Source organism: Leuciscus leuciscus (genome assembly GCF_965113295.1).
Source record: "Leuciscus leuciscus genome assembly, chromosome: 9".
In the NCBI taxonomy this organism is placed as follows: Eukaryota; Metazoa; Chordata; class Actinopteri; order Cypriniformes; family Leuciscidae; genus Leuciscus; species Leuciscus leuciscus.
In genome coordinates this window covers 32,099,447-32,118,973 of record NC_138733.1, presented here as the reverse complement: position 1 = coordinate 32,118,973, position 19,527 = coordinate 32,099,447, and the positions used below count along the sequence as shown (strand labels likewise).

General features: G+C 36.3%; 1 protein-coding gene across 1 annotated transcript; it reads left to right on the top strand.

Annotated features, from left to right (window-relative positions):
* Positions 1 to 20: 20 nt before the first annotated feature.
* On the top strand, positions 21 to 19,242 carry ccdc150 (coiled-coil domain containing 150). Its single transcript, XM_082180918.1, has 25 exons — positions 21 to 1,320; positions 2,176 to 2,535; positions 6,594 to 6,760; positions 7,389 to 7,505; positions 7,889 to 8,018; positions 8,099 to 8,142; positions 8,214 to 8,306; positions 8,713 to 8,820; positions 9,105 to 9,229; positions 9,478 to 9,655; positions 10,542 to 10,610; positions 10,792 to 10,884; positions 10,959 to 11,042; positions 11,297 to 11,395; positions 12,186 to 12,251; positions 12,350 to 12,474; positions 13,080 to 13,152; positions 13,237 to 13,349; positions 13,708 to 13,825; positions 13,934 to 14,092; positions 14,202 to 14,270; positions 15,881 to 16,012; positions 16,869 to 16,955; positions 17,257 to 17,394; positions 18,707 to 19,242. Exons 2-25 carry the CDS (start codon positions 2,178 to 2,180, stop codon positions 18,839 to 18,841), a joined length of 2,880 nt encoding a protein of 959 aa, XP_082037044.1. The 5' UTR covers positions 21 to 1,320; positions 2,176 to 2,177; the 3' UTR covers positions 18,842 to 19,242.
* Positions 19,243 to 19,527: the final 285 nt, after the last annotated feature.

Below are 19,527 nucleotides of genomic sequence, written 5' to 3'. Positions count from 1 at the left end.
TATATATATATATACCCCTGACAATTAAGTACATATCCTTACAATTCTCATTACTTTTATTTAAAGTCTTTTTTTTTCCCATTACAAATCTAATTTTTAATGATGTGATGCACTTAATGATCATGGAAACATTTTTAAAATGTAGTCAGTGTCAATTATATTCAGTACATTCAAATAATGTGATGTAAACATACAGCTGTACTTAAAATAAATAAGTAAATAATGGTCTTAGAAATAGGTTTCATTTTCTTTATTCAAAATAATAAATTTTTGGGGTGAAATAAGAACTAAAAATATGACCAAGACATGACTTTACAGCATGGGATTCATACCATTTTAACAATTGTAAAACAGAAATATATATTGGTTCAGAAATAGCCTATATATTGATACAATTTTATATTACAATAAATGCCTTCCTGCCCTCAAATAATGGCATTCATGACTCATGACTGAGTCAACTTCAACATGCAATTTCAATATATGAACAGATTCGGACTTGGTTTTTAGATTTGTTTGTTTTATTTAGGATTTTTTTTTTTTTTTAAAAAGCAACAACCTCAGAGCACTGAAGCTCAAAATAAATGACTACCTTCAGATAAAATGTTTTTTGTTTGTTTGTTTTCTAACATTTTAAGAAGCTAAAATACTCAAATAAAAATGGACAATTTTATCTTCTGACAGTTGTTCAAAACGAGCGTCCAAGCGTCTCTTGAAACCTACAAACAAGAGAAGTTCATAGACACGAAATTATATTGGGCGGCACTACAAGCTAATACTATTTTTCTGTTAATAAAAGTCTTTCCTCGAGGGGGCGCGTGACGGCTCGAGAAGAATATCAGTCTTTTTGTCTGCAAAAAAAAAAGTATGAACTTTTCAATATAATAAACGAAAGGTTTGGCTTCTGGTGTACATTTAAAAAATCTGAAGTATCAATCGCTGCAAAATTATTGAACAAAACGCCCGTGTCCTTGAATCACAAACTACTGTGATTGTAAAGAAACCACGTGACAAGGCCGTTCTCTCAAAGATTAGGACGAGCAGTAATTTATTCCAGAATAATTAATATTTAAAGCTACTAAAGTTGAAAACACCCAGTGAAGAGTAAAAATGTAACTATAATTGGTCAGGTCTGATGTTATACAAATTAAATGAGAACTTCCGGGCCACTACCTAATCAGCTCAATCAGCATTTGCCACTCTAGTTTTGTCCTATGAGTTTTGTGTGTGTTTTCGCTATGGCGGGAGTTTAGAACCGAGCTCGAGAGGGAGCGGTCTCCACGGTAACCATCTATGCCGGAAGTGCCGGGCTCTCTAAAGGTAAGCAACAATAACAGATACAAATGAAATCTATTACGCATTCAGTTAATATAAACGAACAGTTTATTTAATTTCTCGGAGTGTGACTAAAATGTTGACGTTTGTTGAGAAGATTCACCGATGTCACTTAACGCCGGAGTGTGTTTCTGCGTTTACACTGATTTAAATCCCATAATGCCAACGACATTTACATTAAATTATATAATGTATATTCACATGCATGGTAACATTAAACACTGCTATCTATCTATCTATCTATCTATCTATCTATCTATCTATCTATCTATCTATCTGTCTATCTGTCTGTCTGTCTGTCTGTCTGTCCAATATCTATCTATCTGTCCAATATCTATCTATCTGTCTGTCTGTATGTCCAATATCTATCTATCTATCTATCTATCTATCTATCTATCTATCTATCTATCTATCTATCTATCTATCTATCTATCTATCTATCTATCTATCTATCTATCTATCTATCTATCTATCTATCTATCTATCTGTCTGTCTGTCCAATATCTATCTATCTATCTATCTATCTATCTATCTATCTATCTATCTATCTATCTATCTATCTATCTATCTATCTATCTATCTATCTATCTCTATCTATTTGTCTGTCTGTCTGTCTGTCTATCTATCTGTCCGTCTGTCTCCATCTATCTATCTATCTATCTATCTATCTATCTATCTATCTATCTATCTATCTATCTATCTGTCTGTCTGTCTGTCTGTCTGTCTGTCTATCTGTCTGTCTATCTGTCTATCTATCTATCTATCTATCTATCTATCTATCTATCTATCTATCTATCTATCTATCTATCTATCTATCTATCTATCTATCTATCTATCTAGTAATGTCCAGGCCAGTGATCTGTCCTCTGACTGTGGGGGCCACGGCTCCTGAGTCTCTCTCCGTGTTACAGAGGCGTCTTCAGAAAGCGGAGGAGCAGACGGAGGAGTTGAGGAGGAGTCTGGGCTCTTTGGGAGCGTCTGCAGATCAGCTGCTCGTGAACTCTTCAAACTCCTCAAAGCGGCGTCCGGTCAGTCCTGTGAACATCCACGGGCCCCTGAGTGCCACAGGAGAGAGTTTGCTATGGAGGCAGAGTGAAACGCTCGTCGCACGCGTGTGCAGATTAGAAAGTGTTTTGCACACTCTGAAACTCACCATCTTCCGTCTGGAGATGAACAGAGAGCTCAATCCATCGCACACAGGTCAGCACGCCTAATGTATGAAAAAAATTATATACACACACACACACACACACACACACACACACACACACACACACACACACACACACACACACTGACGACCAAATAAAGTTACTTTTTGGATTTAAATTGGCAAATGCTTAAGAGTCTATGATTGGATCATTATTGCAGTGATTATTATGTTTCTAGCATGTTATATGTTCGGCAACAGTTCTTCTAACCATTACTGATGTGTGTGTAGCTTTTCATTTCTTAAACCACAATGTAGGAAGACACATCATGGCCATATTCCAGGATGACAATGCCAAGATTCATCAGGCTCAAATTGTGTAATAATGGTTGGAAGGACCATATTAACAGGGTTTGAAATGAACTTTTTCACTCACCAGCCAATTTGTCTACTAAATTTTTAAGTTACCGGCCATTCAGAACTGCTTCTAGCCAAAAAGTAAATAAATAAATAAATGAGCCAGATTAACCACGTTGCAGCATATATATATATATATATATATATATTCAATCAATCAATCAATCAATCAATCAATCAAACTTTATTACAGACTCAAAGTCCAATAAAAAAAAATAAATAAAAAAAAAGAGACATTGAACAACATATACAACCCATACACTCCATCACAACCCTGACAATTTTGTAAACCTAGAGTTACAAAATACACCAGCACCAGTGTCTCCACAGCTTTGACTGATACCGTGTAGTACTAACCCTTATATTTGATAAACCCACAATAATTTCATTTTTAGAATCATTAAGCCGGCAGATAAATCTAAAATCTAAATCTAATAAGAATACGTAACAGTGCTTTAAAAGTGATTACTCTTACACTCACAAACATTTCACTTGCACTATGCCATCTAGGTCTCCTTAGTAAGATTCTCATAGCATCGTTATAAGCTACTTGCAGCTTCTGTAAACTAGATGATCTATAGTTACACCACAAATGAGCAGTATAAAGTGTTGTACAGTATGCTTTAAAAAGTGACACCTTCACCTCATCTGAACAGAAGCTAAACTTACGCAACAGTATATTTTGCCCGGATATACATCAGGCGGCGTTGCCTTTCAATATCCTCATCATCTGTCATGTGCTCAGTGATAATATGTCCAAGGTATTTTACTTTCTCGCACACCGTGAGACTCTTGTTAGACAACTTAAAAACTGGAAAATGTATACTTTTATCCTCCTTAGTTCTGCAAGTCATAACCATACTCTTATCAGGATTATATACAATATCATGTTCAAGACCATAATCATTCAGAACACACATTTAAAAGCTGTTGAAGACCAGCACTGCTTGCCTTGGACTAAACACCACAAGATCATCTGCATACATAATATGATTCACTAAAGTATTCCCAATCATACACCCAGTTTTACAAACATTCAAACGTTCAGACAGTTCATCCATGTAAAGATTAAACAAAATTGGGGACAAAATCCCTCCTTGTCTCACACCGTTACTGACCCCAAAAGGGGCAGAGACCTTATTGCCCCCATTTAACTCGCATCAACTGGTGGGCATACCAATAGGCCAAGATTCTCACAATGTATTCTGGTACCTCTCTTTGTCTCATTTTAAAAAATAGCTTAGCATGGTTAACCCGGTCAAAAGCTTTAGATGCATCAATGAAACGCATACAAACTGATAAATTTGTATCTCTATACTTATTTACTATTTCCTTTAATGCATAGATGCAAAGATCAGTACCATGTTTAGCCTTAAATCCAAACTGGTTGTCTGTAGAATTAGTAAACAAGATTTTTTTCCAAGACTTTAGACAAAATACTAGCTAAAGCTACAGGTCTATAATTACCTAAGTTACCCACCATTCCTGCTTTGTTTTTAATAACTGGTACTAATAAGACAGACAACATTGAATCTGGTAACACACTGTGACTCAAAAAGCCAGTAAGACAAACAGCTAATAAAGGGGCTATCCTCTTACTTCCATATTTAAGATGTTCAGCAGAAATATTATCTAAGCCGCTAGCTTTATTTTGAGGTAATTTGCTTATAGCTTGATCCACCTCACGTGGCATAATCACTATTGGATCATTAACTTGGTGATCGCCCCCATCATATTAATTTTGGATGCAATTAAAAAGACTACAATAATGTTGTCTCCATAATTCCGCAATATTCTCTGCCCCAGAAACTCCATCTAAAGTACAAGGAAGAGACACTCTGCAACTATTGAGAGTTCTGACTTGTTTCCAAAAGTCAGTGATATTATGATTTAGGAGCTTCATAGCCATAGAATCAGCCCTTAAAATGTATATATATATATAATACATTTTTGGATTTCATACATTTATTTATTATTCAAACAACATCTTGTCATCCAGCATCTCCTCCCTTCCTCTTTCATCCTCATCACCAAAAATGTGTTTTAGATGGACAGATCAATACAGTGCAGAGAACATAAAAACAGAGCTGGACAAAGTACACAACTTCCTTACTTGAGTGAAAGTACAGATAGTACTGGCCAGATATTACTCCGTTGCAAGTAAAAGTTTTAAAGACTGATATTTACTTAAGTAAAAGTACAGAAGTACTTGTTTTTAAAAGTACTTAAAAAAGTAAATGTCAATGCATTGTTTTATTATTGTTGTATGTAATACTTACATACCTTATGCCTCTGAATCTATGCCTGCCTACCCTCATATCAATATCGAATTTATTTCTAGAACACAGTTCCAGTAGTGGGATTGAATGTGAGATTGAATAAGTGCACTCAATAACGTCCACAATGGTTTCGGACACCCAAATGGCTGTTCCCTCAAATGTAAAGTTTTTGGGCTTTTAGTATGAGTATGTTAGCCTTAGTGTGCTCCAAAACAATGACAAAATTGGCATTTAGAAGACCAAACCCAACGTTGAAAATGAAAATCAGATTGACGTTAATTTCCAACGTTGGACAGATCTGTGGTATTGTGGTTGAAAATGAAAATCGTGTTGACGTCAGGAACCAACATCAGTCGAGTTCTAATGTCAACCCAACTTTCATTTCCAACCAAAATGCAACCCCTGCAAACCAAAATCATCCCCTAACTGACATTACTACTTTCTAGTCAAGTCAAGTCACCTTCATTTATATAGCGCTTTTAACAATATGGATTGTTTCAAAGTAGCTTTACAGTGATGATAGGAAATTACCATAACTGATTGTTTAGGCTTTACAACAGCTCTAGGATAAAGTTATTGTCCAGCTTAAGTTAGTTTTGATTGATTGATTCACTTCAAGGACCTTGACAGAAATGTAGTGGAGTAAAAAAGTACGATATTTGTCTTTCAAATGTAGTGAAGTTAAAGTAAAATGTTTCCAGAAAAAATAATACTCAAGTAAAGTACAGATACTCAAAAAGTGTACTTAAGTATAGTACTCAAGTTAATGTACTTTGTTACTGTCCACCTCTGCATAAAAAATAAATAAAATTAAGCAAATTAACAAGTGCGCCGTTATTTGTTTGCGGAGTGACGGTCATGAGGAGACTTTACAGAGATCTGGACTCTTGCACTGTCAATACAAGATCTTGACACATCAAGACACACACACACACACACACACACACACACACACACACACACACACACACACACACACACACACACACACACACACACATTCTCACACACAATATAATACTGGGTAGTAACTGTTCACATGTGATCAGATTCCAAAAATGATTGCACACACAGACCAGCCACTAGTCATGTGACTATCATTGAAAACTGAGACCCATAGCATTTGATCACTGGATTTATAGAAATCATTTCACTTTTAAAGAGTGATTTCTCAACATTGCAATATAAAATAAAATATAAAAATCATTATTATTTGCATCATCACTCAGTGAGTCATTAAACCGCGTAACCAACCAGCAAATATGGAATAATTTCAAAACTGAATTTGTGTGAGCAGTAATCCAGTAAGAGTGTGTGTGTGTGAGTGAGAGAGTGATTTCTGCACTTGTTTTGTCTGCATTCATCCGTGGGCCCTGCAGGAGACGAGTTTGTAATTTCCCCTCTGTGTGTAGCGCGATTAAGCGCCCTGCAGGAGCAGCACGAGGAGGAGCAGCGCTCTTCACACCGGGACCTGCTGCATGTACGGGACGAGCTGACGCAGGCCTGTGAGGAGAGGCAGGAGGCGCAGCGGGAGGTGCTCAGACTCAGAGAGGCGCTGGAGAATACCAACTCCGCTAAAGTAAAATAGCTATGGGCTCATTCATTCATTAATGTCTACATGAAAATATTTGTGCTTTTAATAATTAATTTATCACACAATAAAAAATGCTAAAATGTGTTAAAACAACGTTTTAGTTAATAGTTACCTGGTTATCTGGCATTCAAAAATGTCTTATGTTCACCAAGGCTGCATTTATTTGATCAAATATATAGTAATATTATGAAATATTATTACAATGTAAAATAGCTGGTTTCTATTTTAATATATTTTAAAATACAATTTATTCCTATGATGGTAAAGCTGAATTTTCAGCATCATTACTCCAGTTTTCAGTGTCACATGATCCTTCAGAAATCAGTCTAATATGATGATTTGATGCTCAATAAACATTTCTGATGTTATCAGTGTTAAAATAAAAGCATTTATTTGAAATCTTTTGTAACATTATAAATGTCTTTACTGTCACTTTTGATCAATTAAATGTGTCCTTGCTAAATAAAAGTATTCATTTAAAAATGTACATCCATTATTTTTCTCCAGAATGTTTTAATATTTTTCTTGGTTGAACTGATTAATCTAAATAATGTCATAAATATGTTACTTTCGATTTCATTTGATAGTTCATGACCTCTGAATCTGTTCACAGAAGGAGGAGCAGATGGCTCAAGAGACCGCAGCACACTCGGAGGCTGAGCAATCCCACAATGCACTGCTGCTGAGAGTGAAGGAGATGGAGAGAGTGGTGGAGAGGGAGAGAGGCCAGGTAAACCGAAGGAAAGGACTAGAAAAGGTTCACAGTATATCCTTGTTTACTGCGATCTTACTTGCATGTTTAAAAAAAGACTTGTCTGATTGCTAAATATACTTGGAGAAACTACAGTAGTCAACATTTGAAGTGGATCAAAACCTTTCATCAAAGTTATACATGAATTTTGAACAATACCTGTTCTTGTCTTAGGACAACTTTGATGAACTTTTTTGATCCACTTTAAATGTTGACTACTGTAGAATACCTCATTAAACCAAGCAATGCTCAGAACACCATAGCAACACCTTAGCAACCACCCACAACACCCTGGATGTGTTTTATAGCCATAAAACGCCTAATTTAATCTTTCTATTCACTATTTGCTGGTGTCTTGTCAGGTGGAGGTTCTTCAAGTAGACTGCCACGCCTTACGTACTGATGGACAGGCAAACAGGGCGGAGCTAAAGAAGAGGGCGGAGCAAATCCTGTACCTGGAGAGAGAGTGTCAGCAGCTCCGAGACCATTCCAGTCAGAAACACTGAATTATGGGACATTGAATCTTGGTTTATGCTACTGTATTGTGAAACTAAAATGTTGTTTCCTCTCAGGAGTGAAAGAGACTCTGATATCACAGCTGAGCAAAGAGATCAAGGTACGAGCACATGTGTGTTAGAGACGCTGATGGCAGTAATGACACGTCTCATGATGTCCGTGTGTGTTTAGAGTGTGAAGACGGCTCTGCAGAAGCAGCAGCAGGACAACAGCAGACTCATCAGAGATGGACGAGACCTCAGAGCAGCTGCAGATCAAGTTCAGGTACACACACACACACACACACACACACACACACACACACACACAATCTGTTTAGCATTAAATCATTGTTAGCTCCACAAAGCCAACATACTGTCATTGTACAAATATATGGATTAGAGCTATGGTTCTCAATTTTGTGTGGTGATTGTAACAGTCAAGCTCATAAAAGCACATCAAAAAGCACCATATAGTAGTGTGTATGATTTATTCGCTATATTCTTTAATCTTCCGAAGTGATTTTAATAATTTGTGTGGAAAACCGATTGAAATGTAGGTTTATATACATTTATTTAGCTTTGTTTAGCCAACAACATTGTTTTTATTGATTAACTTTCCTGTTCTGGTGTAAAAAATGTTGTGCATGTTATGAATAAAGGTTAAAAGTCATCCTCTCTCTTTCTCTCAGGTGTTGAATGAACAGTTAGAGGTTCAGTGTTCAGAGCTGAGCACTGCACTTCACTCGTTAACACTGGAAAACACTCGACTACAGACAGAACATCAGAGCAACATCAAGGTATTTCAGTTCAGTTCCAGTTTTACTGTCATTGGCATGCAACTGGATATTCTATTGCCAGGTCGTTTTCATCTTAGCTGCGGATGAATTAGTGCATTAATAAGTGCAAAATAAGTTATATTTAACCAGTAAAATAACATTAGTTCAGTTTATACTCATTAAGAAGGAAAAAAATGAAAATGAGTCAATATGGCAGTAACAGTAATACTGAACAAAAGTTTGCTGATAGAGATTATATTTGTCTCTCTCTCTCACACACACACACACACACACTGTTTGTTCAGGCGGAGCGAGATCGTGTGTCTAAACACCTGAAGGAGCAGGATCTGCTTTTAGACACAGCCAGGAGGAACATCCAGGCTGAACTACAGGTCACGATATCAGAGAAACTCGCCCTGCAGAAAGAACTGTGAGTTACACACACATTCACTACTATAAAACTCTTACAACAGCAGGGAAAAGACGAACACATGTATTTTGTTGTTGACGTCAAAAGCTGTATCCTAGCATCCTAGCAAATTCATCTTCAGTTCAGTCAGATTTGGCAGATGGGCAACATGTTGCATGAAATGCCATCATATTTGAAAATCATGAACAAAACTACAAAAGATAAAAGAAAATCTGACTGTAAATAAGCTGTTTTATTTCGTCTACAAGGGAGGCACTGAAGGTGGATCATTCCGAGCTGCAGCAGAGCTCCACTGTTTCCCAGGTGACAGCTGTCAGTCATCAGCAGATGTTGGAACAGACCATTCAGAGGCTTCAGGGGGAGCTCAGTCGTGCTGGGAGAGATGGAGAGACCCTGAGAGAAGAGAGAGAGCACATGAAGAGTGAAGTGAGTTGAATTGTTGTTATTTTTTGTTGGTGTCATTTATCAAGCTGAAAGGAAAGGACACAAGCACTGATGTTTACATGGGTATGAATTAAACTGATAGTTCTGGCACTAAATTATAATTGGATGAGGCACATTTGAAGCTATAAAAACAACAACAATAATAATAATTATGATTGTTATTATTTATTATTATTGTCATAAATATCACAATTATCATTATTATTTATATTATTATTGGTGGTGGTATTATTATTATTAGTATATATTGCTATTAATATTGTATTCATTATTATTATTATTACTATTATTTATTATTATTACTATTAATACTATTGGTCGTGGTGGTAGTAGTAGTAGTACTAATATATTGTTATTATTGTATTAATTTGAGTAATATTGTTATTAATTTTATTAAATAAAAGTATTAGTATTATTAATTATATTAATAATAACTATGACCACAAAAAAACTATAATATTCATAATAATATTTGTATTAATTATACTTGATCAAATATATATATATATATATATACACACATTAGTAATTTATCATTATTTTAAGATTATAATTACTTTGATCAACAAAGTAGTAAATAATGTTTAATACTTAATAATTATAATAATTATAATACATTATGTAATTTATATATACAGTATATACAAATAATAATAATAATAATAATAATAATAATTATTATTATTATTATTAATACTTTTAATTATTCAAAATCTGCAATAAACCAATGTGGATGTGCATTATTTTCGTATGATTTTTTTTTTCCACATTATGCTTGCTAACAACAGCCCTTCACCTTTGAAAATACTGTACTGCACAACCACTTGTGGCCCGTTGCTTTAATGAACTCTTAATTTCCAAATCTCAGATGAACTCTGCAATCTTTTTGCTGAAAAAAGAGAAGAACATTCTAGAAACACAGCTGTCAGATATCAAGGTACTGCTGACCAAATGTGAGGTCACTTCCAGTCTTTCTTTATCTCATTCAGGAGATCAAACCTTTTTTTTTTTTTTTTTTTGCTGGATACAGAATAGAGCTCATTTCAGCTACTCTACAGATCAGGGTAATATTCCACCAGCTATTACCATAACATCATCTTCTCCCCTGTGATGGACAGGTGGAGCTGACCACAGTGAACTCCGCACTGCAGAAACAGAAGGAGGAGAATGAGGAGCTGATGGAGAGCCTGACAGTCATGGAGCATCAGCAGGTTTGAGATCAAAAGATCACAGAGGCAGATGCACGTCAAAAGAAAATGTGCTTGTAACACTCTTTCTCTCCCAGGTAACTCACCGTCAGGTAGAACAGATGCTGTGGGACTTGACAGACAGCAAGAACAAACTGGCCTACGAGAAGGGCAAGTTGCAGGTCTGTGACACACACACACACTTCGTATGTATTTGGATTTATTGCACACATTTTGCACAGTGTGACATACAATGATGCTCAAACAATCATATGTTGAACACACACATTATACAGCAAAGACACACACCAGGCTTCTAATAGACTGTGTGTTTGTGTGTTTGTGTGTGTGTGTGTGTGTGTGTGTGTGTGTGTGTGTGTGTGTGTGTGTGTGTGTGTGTGTGTGTGTGTGTGTGTGTGTTTGTGTGTGCGCACAGGCACGAGTGCAGCAGATGGCCGCTGAACTGAAGACATTGAAAGCAGACTGTAATGAACACTGTCAGACTAACACTAAACTGCAGTACAGTTACACACAGGTAAACACAAACACTCGTCTAACAAAACCACTGCTGTTTCACAAGCTCAGTGTGTCGCTCAGGTGTGTGACAGACGCGAGCCGCCACAACAAAAAGCCACAAAAGCAGATAAAACCCATTATAATCAGCGATGCTGTCTACACTGGATACGGTGCGACGCGATACGACAAAGCCCATTTCTGTTTGTGACGTAGTCCAAGCGCTCGCGCTACTTCTGAGACGAAGAACAAATAGATTTGCTCATTAAAACTCTTAGACTGCTTCATCCTCATCCAATAAGACTAATATTTATAAATATTATCTAAGCAGCAAACTTGCCTCATTTAAAAATCACCAAATACTGATTGACAGGTAACCCATATGGTACCGTTAAAATGTGACCGCTAGATTCCTGACATCAGAAAACAAAACATCATCATTTGACACAATTTTTTTTTTAAAAGCAGAACATAAGACAAAACACAGTTCGATGATACAATCAATATAAAACACATAAAACCGAAAGTAGGAATATGTGATGTGTATATCTCTATTATAAGTTTATATACGACGGCCCACATTTAACAACATCCATTCTGTGTTCATAATCTTGGCTTGCCGAGTCACAATGAAGTAATAAAAGCAGGACGTTTCAGTGCTGATTGTTTTATGCATCTGTCACAATGAAATGGGGCTTTGTAGAGGCTGTTATTGAATCATGGAGCACTTAAAAACTGCAAAGTGGTGATATAAAACAAACTTATGGCTAAAATTATAAGTGGACTGATCAATTTAACACTCTCGTTCTCAGATGCAGATAGAAAACCAGAGACTGAAAGAGCAACTCGGTGCGCTACAGCAACAGCACAGAGACACGGCGAGTCTTTCTACACAACGAGAATTGAAAGCAATGAATTGCATTAACAAAAGATCACATTTTTATGACCGAGTGTGTGTTTTTTCTGTGTGTAACAGAATGAAATAGCGCAGACTCTGGAGAACGTCCTGTCGTCTCACGCTCGTCTGCAGCAGAACACACAAACACTGCATGTAGAGCTGAGAGAGAGAGCACAGGAACTGCACACACTCAGGAGAGAGAGGTGTGTGTGTGTTTGTGTGTGTGAGAAACTGTAAGACGAGACACGTCTGATTAAAGGAAGGGGATCATTTTTAATGTTGTGCTAGCCAATTATGGCAGCCGTCTTGCACTTGTGGCATGGATGCAGCATCACATAAGTTTTCAGTTTTTAAACTTTACAGCTCAAATAACACAGTTTTGTATGAAACAATTAATAAAGTGCTTTGACATTTATTAATTTCTGGGGAATGTCTTGCCGCATAGACTTCCATTATAAGTGCATTACTGTAAATATGATTGTTGTTTGTTTTTACTAAGTCAGTGTTTGTCTTTGGTAATCAGCACTGTGTTTGCCTGTGTGTGTTTGCCACACACACACACACACACACACACACACACACACACACACACACACACACACACACACACACACACACACACACACACACACACACACTTTGTATGTATATGGATTTATTTCACACATTTTGCACAGTGTGTCATACAGTGATGCTCAAACAATCATTATGATGAACACACACATTCTATAAGCAAAAACACACACCAGGCTTCTAATAGACTGCGTGTGTGCGTGTGTGCGTGCGTGTGTGTGTGTGTCTTTGTCAGACTGCAGGCTATAAAAGAGATTCAGAGGCTTAAAGCTGAAGTAGAGAATCACAATGCAACCAGTAATGAGAAGGTATAACGCACACAAACACACTGATGACCAAAATAATAAGAGATGCGATCAAAGCGTTTAAATGTTTTCACGCTCACATTGAAGGGGGAGTCTTTGCAAAAAGCACTTGATGACAACAGGACACTTGCTCAGAGTTTAGAGCAGGCTTTACGGGAAAACCAAAACACACAGGAGAAACTAAACACCCTCGGCGAGAGGTGAGGGAATATATGTTTTATCAGCAGGACTGTTTGTCATTTAAAACCACAAACTCGATTCTACATTGTTCACTTCATTAATGTCACTTCACATTAGGATGTGTATATCAGTATATCTAATACTGACTGATATAGAGGCAATATCAACTAATTAAAATGTAAAAATCTCTAATATTGGTCGATAATTGATATAGTACAGATTTATTCTGCATCCCTAAATTTTTGCATTGATCTATTTGTCTATTTGTGTTTGGTTATTTATGTATTTACCAGGATCCAGCTATGTTCAAATCAAAGGGACCCAGTCGTTTTTTTCCTCCATGTTTTCTTGAGTTCATATTATACATGATTGCATCAGCAGGGAGGCGGAGCTTAAAGAGGCAAGGGCAGAGATTCGTCGATTGACGGAATGTGTAGATTCCCTCAAGAACCGGCTCAACAGAGAAAAAGACTCTAGGAGGAAGTCAGCACAGAGGGTAATATGTACATTAGTTGTCTTGTGATGTAGTTTTCAATGTATAGCACTTTTAACTACTTACTTTACAAATAAGAATGACTCTGACTGACTCCTGTTTTCTATATAGCTGAAGAAGGCACTAAATGATGCATCAGCAAAGTCAGGTGACCTCTCACAAGCCAATCAGAAGCTACAAGAGAAGGTGTCTGAGCTGGAGAAGCTGGCGTCTCGGTTGAATCAGTATCTGGACAACAGAACAGCTCTGAACCACTCTCTGAGAATCAAGGTGTGTCACTTTACCCATGGTTCACCTCACATCTGTGCTGGATACAAGCTCTCTCACTATAATACCAACATAAACACAGTTCATTGCATCGTCTTGCTTCTCCCAACAGGATTTGGAAGCAGAAATTGAAAGTCTTGAGGAAGCTAAGGATGAATATAAGAGGAGGAGTTATGAGCAGGTGTGCATCCAAACTGTTTCAAAAGTTTGCATTTTCAGGCCCCCAAAACCCCCTTGTCGAGTAAATGAACGGCCAAAATGCATACTTTCTTTTCCTTCTGTTTTTGGATGAAAACTGTGTTGTGTAAACGGCCCTTCATTTCTTAAATGTTCGCCTCCATGTCACAATGCACTTTATTTGCTCTATAAATTAATCGCACGAATAACTTTATATTTTTAATAATGCATTTCACTGTGTATTATTCTGAGCATAAAAATGAACACAATTTAATTATTAAATGTAATTAATTTTTTTAATTTTGCTAAGATATATTTAGAGTGATTTTGAATCTAATACTTTTATTTTATTTTGTTATTCATAATTAGTATGATTATTCATAGTTGTCATGAAAAGAAAATACATTTATATACAGCACAGGCCAAAAGTTTGGACACATTACTATTTTTAATGTTTTTGAAAGAAGTTTCTTCTGCTCATCAAGCCTGCATTTATTTGATCAAAAATACAGAAAAAAAATGTAATATTGTGATATATTATTACAATTTAAAATAATTGGTTTTCAATTTATTATACTTTAAATGATCATTTATTTCTGTGATGCAAAGCTGAATTTTCAGGATCATTACTCCAGTCTTCAGTGACTCACATGTGACATCCAGTCTATCACATGATCCTTTAGAAATCACTCTAATATTCTGATTTATTATGAGTGTTGGACACAGTTCTGCTGCCTAATATATTTGATGAATAAAAGGTTAAAAAGAACTGCATTTATTCAAAATAAAAAACATAGTTTCTAATAATATAAATCTTCTTTACTATCACTTTTTATCAATTTAACACATCCTTGCTGAATAAAAGTATTGATTTATTTCAAAAAAAGAAAGAAAAAAATTACTGACCCCAAATTACTGACCAGTAGTGTGTATTGTTGTTACAAAAGATTTCTATTTTCAAAACATTTGCTTCTTTTTTTATATGTATTTTTTTATGTTTACTTTTTATTCATCAAAGTATCCTAAAAAAGTATCACAGGTTATGAAAAAATATTAAGCAGCAGAACTGTTTCCAACTTTGATAATGAATCATCATATTAGAATGATTTCTAAAGGATCATGTGATAGACTGGAGTAATGATCCTGAAAATTCAGCTTTGCATCACATACATGATAATTTAAAGTATAATAAATTGAAAACCAATTATTTTAAATTGTAATAATATATCACAATATAAAAATAATAAAAATCTGTATTTTTGATCAAATAAATGCAGGCTTGATGAGCAGAAGAAACTTCTTTCAAAAACATAAAAAATAGTAATGTTTCCAAACTTTTGGCCTGTACTGTATAATACATAATAGACTCCAACCATAATTGTCTTGATAGATATTTATCGTTTAAGGCAGAGACTTTATTACACCAGCACTGCTTTAATATTTTAAAAAGCTTAAAAAGTTTGCTTAAAAGTTATATTTCTAAATGCATCCCCTTAAAAGCACAGCTACTAAAAAATTACTTACTTTCTTACCGACATTCTGTACAACTAGTGAATGTCCTGACCCATCTTTACTAAAGATGTCCTCTCACAGTTTGTCATGTGTGTGTTTCAGTCTCAGTGTCTGCAGCAGATGCGCTCTGAGATGGTTTCTCTCCAGTCTGAGCTGCAGTGTCTGTCCTCCACCCAGCAGGGGGAGCTACAGGCCGAAAGAGATCTCAATCACACCCTACAGGAGCAATGTCAGGTCAGCCCTCTCTTTTTCACCTCAAGACCCTGATTTACTCACGACGTTCTTCTTCGCTCTTCGCTTTGCAGTAAAAAGTAGTTTTTTTCCGAACGTCCAGATGCTGTTCACGCTGCGTTTAGATGATTTTGTAAATATGTGCTGCACACTTTCCTCTCAATAACAAAATAAACACAACATAAATGACAGTGGTGTGAAAACGGGGACCTAGAGGGACTGAACACAAGAAATGAACCGGAGAAGAATTCCACATAAAAGAAGGCGGAGCCTCTGTGCACACCTACCTATTACATCATCGCCACTGACCAATGGCAAACTTTTCCAGAAAGTTCGCTTTGGGAAGCTGTTTCAAACTCCGGAAACAATCACAAAATGAACTTTGTTTGGGCCTGATTTTGTTCCGAAAAAAAAATCACAGGACAAAACGTTTAAATATGTCATTTTGGTGATCAAAGATGAGTTTTAAGGGATAAAATGATTGACTACAGGGGGACTTTAATTATACCGGGGCCTTTAAGCATGTGGTGCTGTCTCAAATTGTGCTCTCAGTCCTCGTGGTTCATGCGATATTACTTCACGTGTTAACTTTAAGGATCAGGAGCCATAAATACTCCTTTCTTCTTTCATCTTTTTTTAAAAATCGTTTTCTGTTTGCCTTGTGATTCTCTCTCCATGTCTCTGTTTTTCCTTCCTCTGTGCAGTCTCAGCAAGCTACTGTTCCCTTCTTCTTCCTGTCTGTTACTCCCTTCAGGGCATCAATACTGCAAGACCAACAAAGTGCTGGAGAAATGCCAGTATGTGAATAAGTGATCAGGGGTTTTGTGCTGAATGGGGCTGTTAATGTGTTTGTGTGCAGCACCTGGAAGAGAGTTTAAAATGGTTCCGGGACGAGAGGGATGAGGCAGAACTGAGAATCCGGGAAGTTTGTCTGGAGTCACAGCAGGTAAACGAACCCCATTTGCAACCATTTATACATCAGCAATAATAATAGGGACATATGAAGGAAGACAACTGAATCTGAATGCTGTGGTGTTTCCAGTAATGATCATCTATCCCTTTTTTCCAGAGTCCTGAAATTATTTCTCAAAACCTTGTCAGAATTTAGATTGCCGCCTCCTCCTCTGATCACAGCAAGTGTTGAAATCATGCGAGCTCTCCAGAGGATGGACATTTCTTTTGCCTTTGCCTTTGCCTTTGCCTTTGATTTGATTGCTCTGTTTCTCTCCCGCTTCTCTGTTCCTCAGATCACAGAGAACATGGTTGAGGACCACAGAGGACTCCGCTCGAGATCGAAGAGCTTTAACTGCGAGGATGAGCCACAGAAACTCAGGGAAAGCTTATGGAGGACGGGGAAAGACGGCACACTGTCCACTCCTGCTCAGGTAGCAAATGAGACACATGTGAAATAACTTTAACTATTTTATATTATATTTGTTGAAAATCCATTAATAAGGGTCCCAGTGATCCATGTGTGATCAACTGGCCAGTGGCATCAAAGTCCAAATAAAACTGCATTTAAAAATGACTTATTAAATGATTATTTTGATGATACATTTTACTACATTTGTATGCATGGATTAACTTTTATTCAGCAAGGATGCATTCAATTGATCATACGCGGAAGTAAAGACATTTATGTTGTTGAAAATATTTATATTTTAAATAAATGCTGTTCTTTTGAACTTTCTATTTATCAAAGAATCCTGAAAAGATTAATCACACTTTCCACAAAAATATGAAGCAGCTCGACTGTTTTCAACATTGATAATAATCAGAAATGTTTCAAATCATCATATTAGAAGGATTTCTGAAGGATCATGTGACACTGGACCACAAAACCAGTCATATGGGTAATTTTTTTGAAATTGAGATTTATACATATAAATAATAAATAAGCTTCCCATTGATGTGTGGTTTGTTAGGATATGACAATATTTGGCCATCTAGAATCTGAGGGTGCAAACAAATCGAAACATTGAGAAAATCGCCTTTAAAGTTGTGCATTTATGTTCGCGATTGTGCTGCATTCACTCACAAAAATACATGTTTTATATATTTACGGTAGGAAATTTACAAAATATCTTCATGGAACATGATCTTTACTTAATATCCTAATGATTTTTGGCATAAAAGAAAAATCGATAATTTTGACCCTTACAATGTATTGTTGGCTATTGCCACAAATATACCCGTGCGACTTATGACTGGTTTTGTGATCCAGGGTCACATATTAAAATAGCAAATAGTTACCTTAAATTGTAAATATATTTTACAATATTAATATTATTTTACTGTATTTTTGATTACATAAATGCAGCCTTGGAGAACATGTTTTAAACAGTAGTTTAAATTAAATATACATTTAATTAATATATATATAACATAAATTTAAACAGATCTCCTTATAAATACGTGTGTGTGTGTGTGTGTGTGTGTGTGTGTGTGTGTGTGTGTGTGTGTGTGTGTGTGTGTGTGTGTGTGTGTGTGTGTGTGTGTGTGTGTGTGTGTGTGTGTTTGTGTGTTTATGTGTGTGTGTCTGTGTGTGTGTCTGTGTGTGTTTGTGTGTACAGTACATACATTTATATCTCACAATTTGGTCCCGACCTCGTCTCTGGTCCTGTGGGTGATTATTTTACCTCACATGTCAGGTTTGTGTGTTTTATTCCTGACCTGAAGGTTGTACTTTGTTATTAGACCCACGTTTGCTTTTATGACCCTAAACTGGAGCCCTGGGCCTCAGCATTACAGCGCTGGGAGATGAAGAAGGAGCTGGGAAGCATCGCCGGCAGTTCCAAACACACAAGACGCGTACGCACACTGACCAGCTGATAACAGCCTCCAGGGGTCATGAAGAAGTGCATCAACAACTCATAGATCATGGAGGAAGGCGAAATGAAAGCAGAAATGAAAGATCTACAGTTTCTGTGTTTGTATATGCTGGGAAATATCAAGCATGTTTAACAAATTCATTGAAACATATATCAATGCTTTTGTCATTACTTGAACATAAAAAGTGCACTAGCAAAAATACAGAGAGTTGTGACAACCAGAAAAAGATCGTCATGCTGCTCATAAAATAAAAAAACAGAGCCACAAATGACCTAATTTCTCACAAATGACTCATGTTAAACATGCTATTTCCCTGCAGCCCGCAACAATGTTAATCCATCACAATAATACAAGGTCAAACTCCTACACCTGCAAAGTGCAAAAATAACTACAAGTGTAAATGAAGTTGTTATGCTATATCACTTTTTGTAATGTCAATAAAGCCGCTTGAATCTGAAAAGACAACACTGTAATAAAATTATTATATATACGTGTGTGTGTGTGTGTGTGTGTGTAAATATTATTATATCATTGTGTAATTCAGTGCTCAAAATTCTCATTTTCTTTAGAGTTCAGCACAAAAACTGAACAGCTCCGATCTGTACAAACGCTGGCCTTTTTTAAACCCCGCCCATCACTTATATGTCAGCCAATCAACAGACATAAAAGGCAAAAAAGCATACGTA

Excerpts from the sequence above, each read along its gene's own strand:
- ccdc150 (XM_082180918.1), top strand. The coding sequence starts at position 2,178 with ATGTCCAGGCCAGTGATCTGTCCTCTGACTGTGGGGGCCACGGCTCCT. Across the intron at positions 8,019-8,098 it reads GCAGCTCCGAGACCATTCCA|GAGTGAAAGAGACTCTGATA; the intron begins GTCAGAAACACT and ends GTTTCCTCTCAG. Across the intron at positions 13,350-13,707 it reads CTAAACACCCTCGGCGAGAG|CAGGGAGGCGGAGCTTAAAG; the intron begins GTGAGGGAATAT and ends TGATTGCATCAG.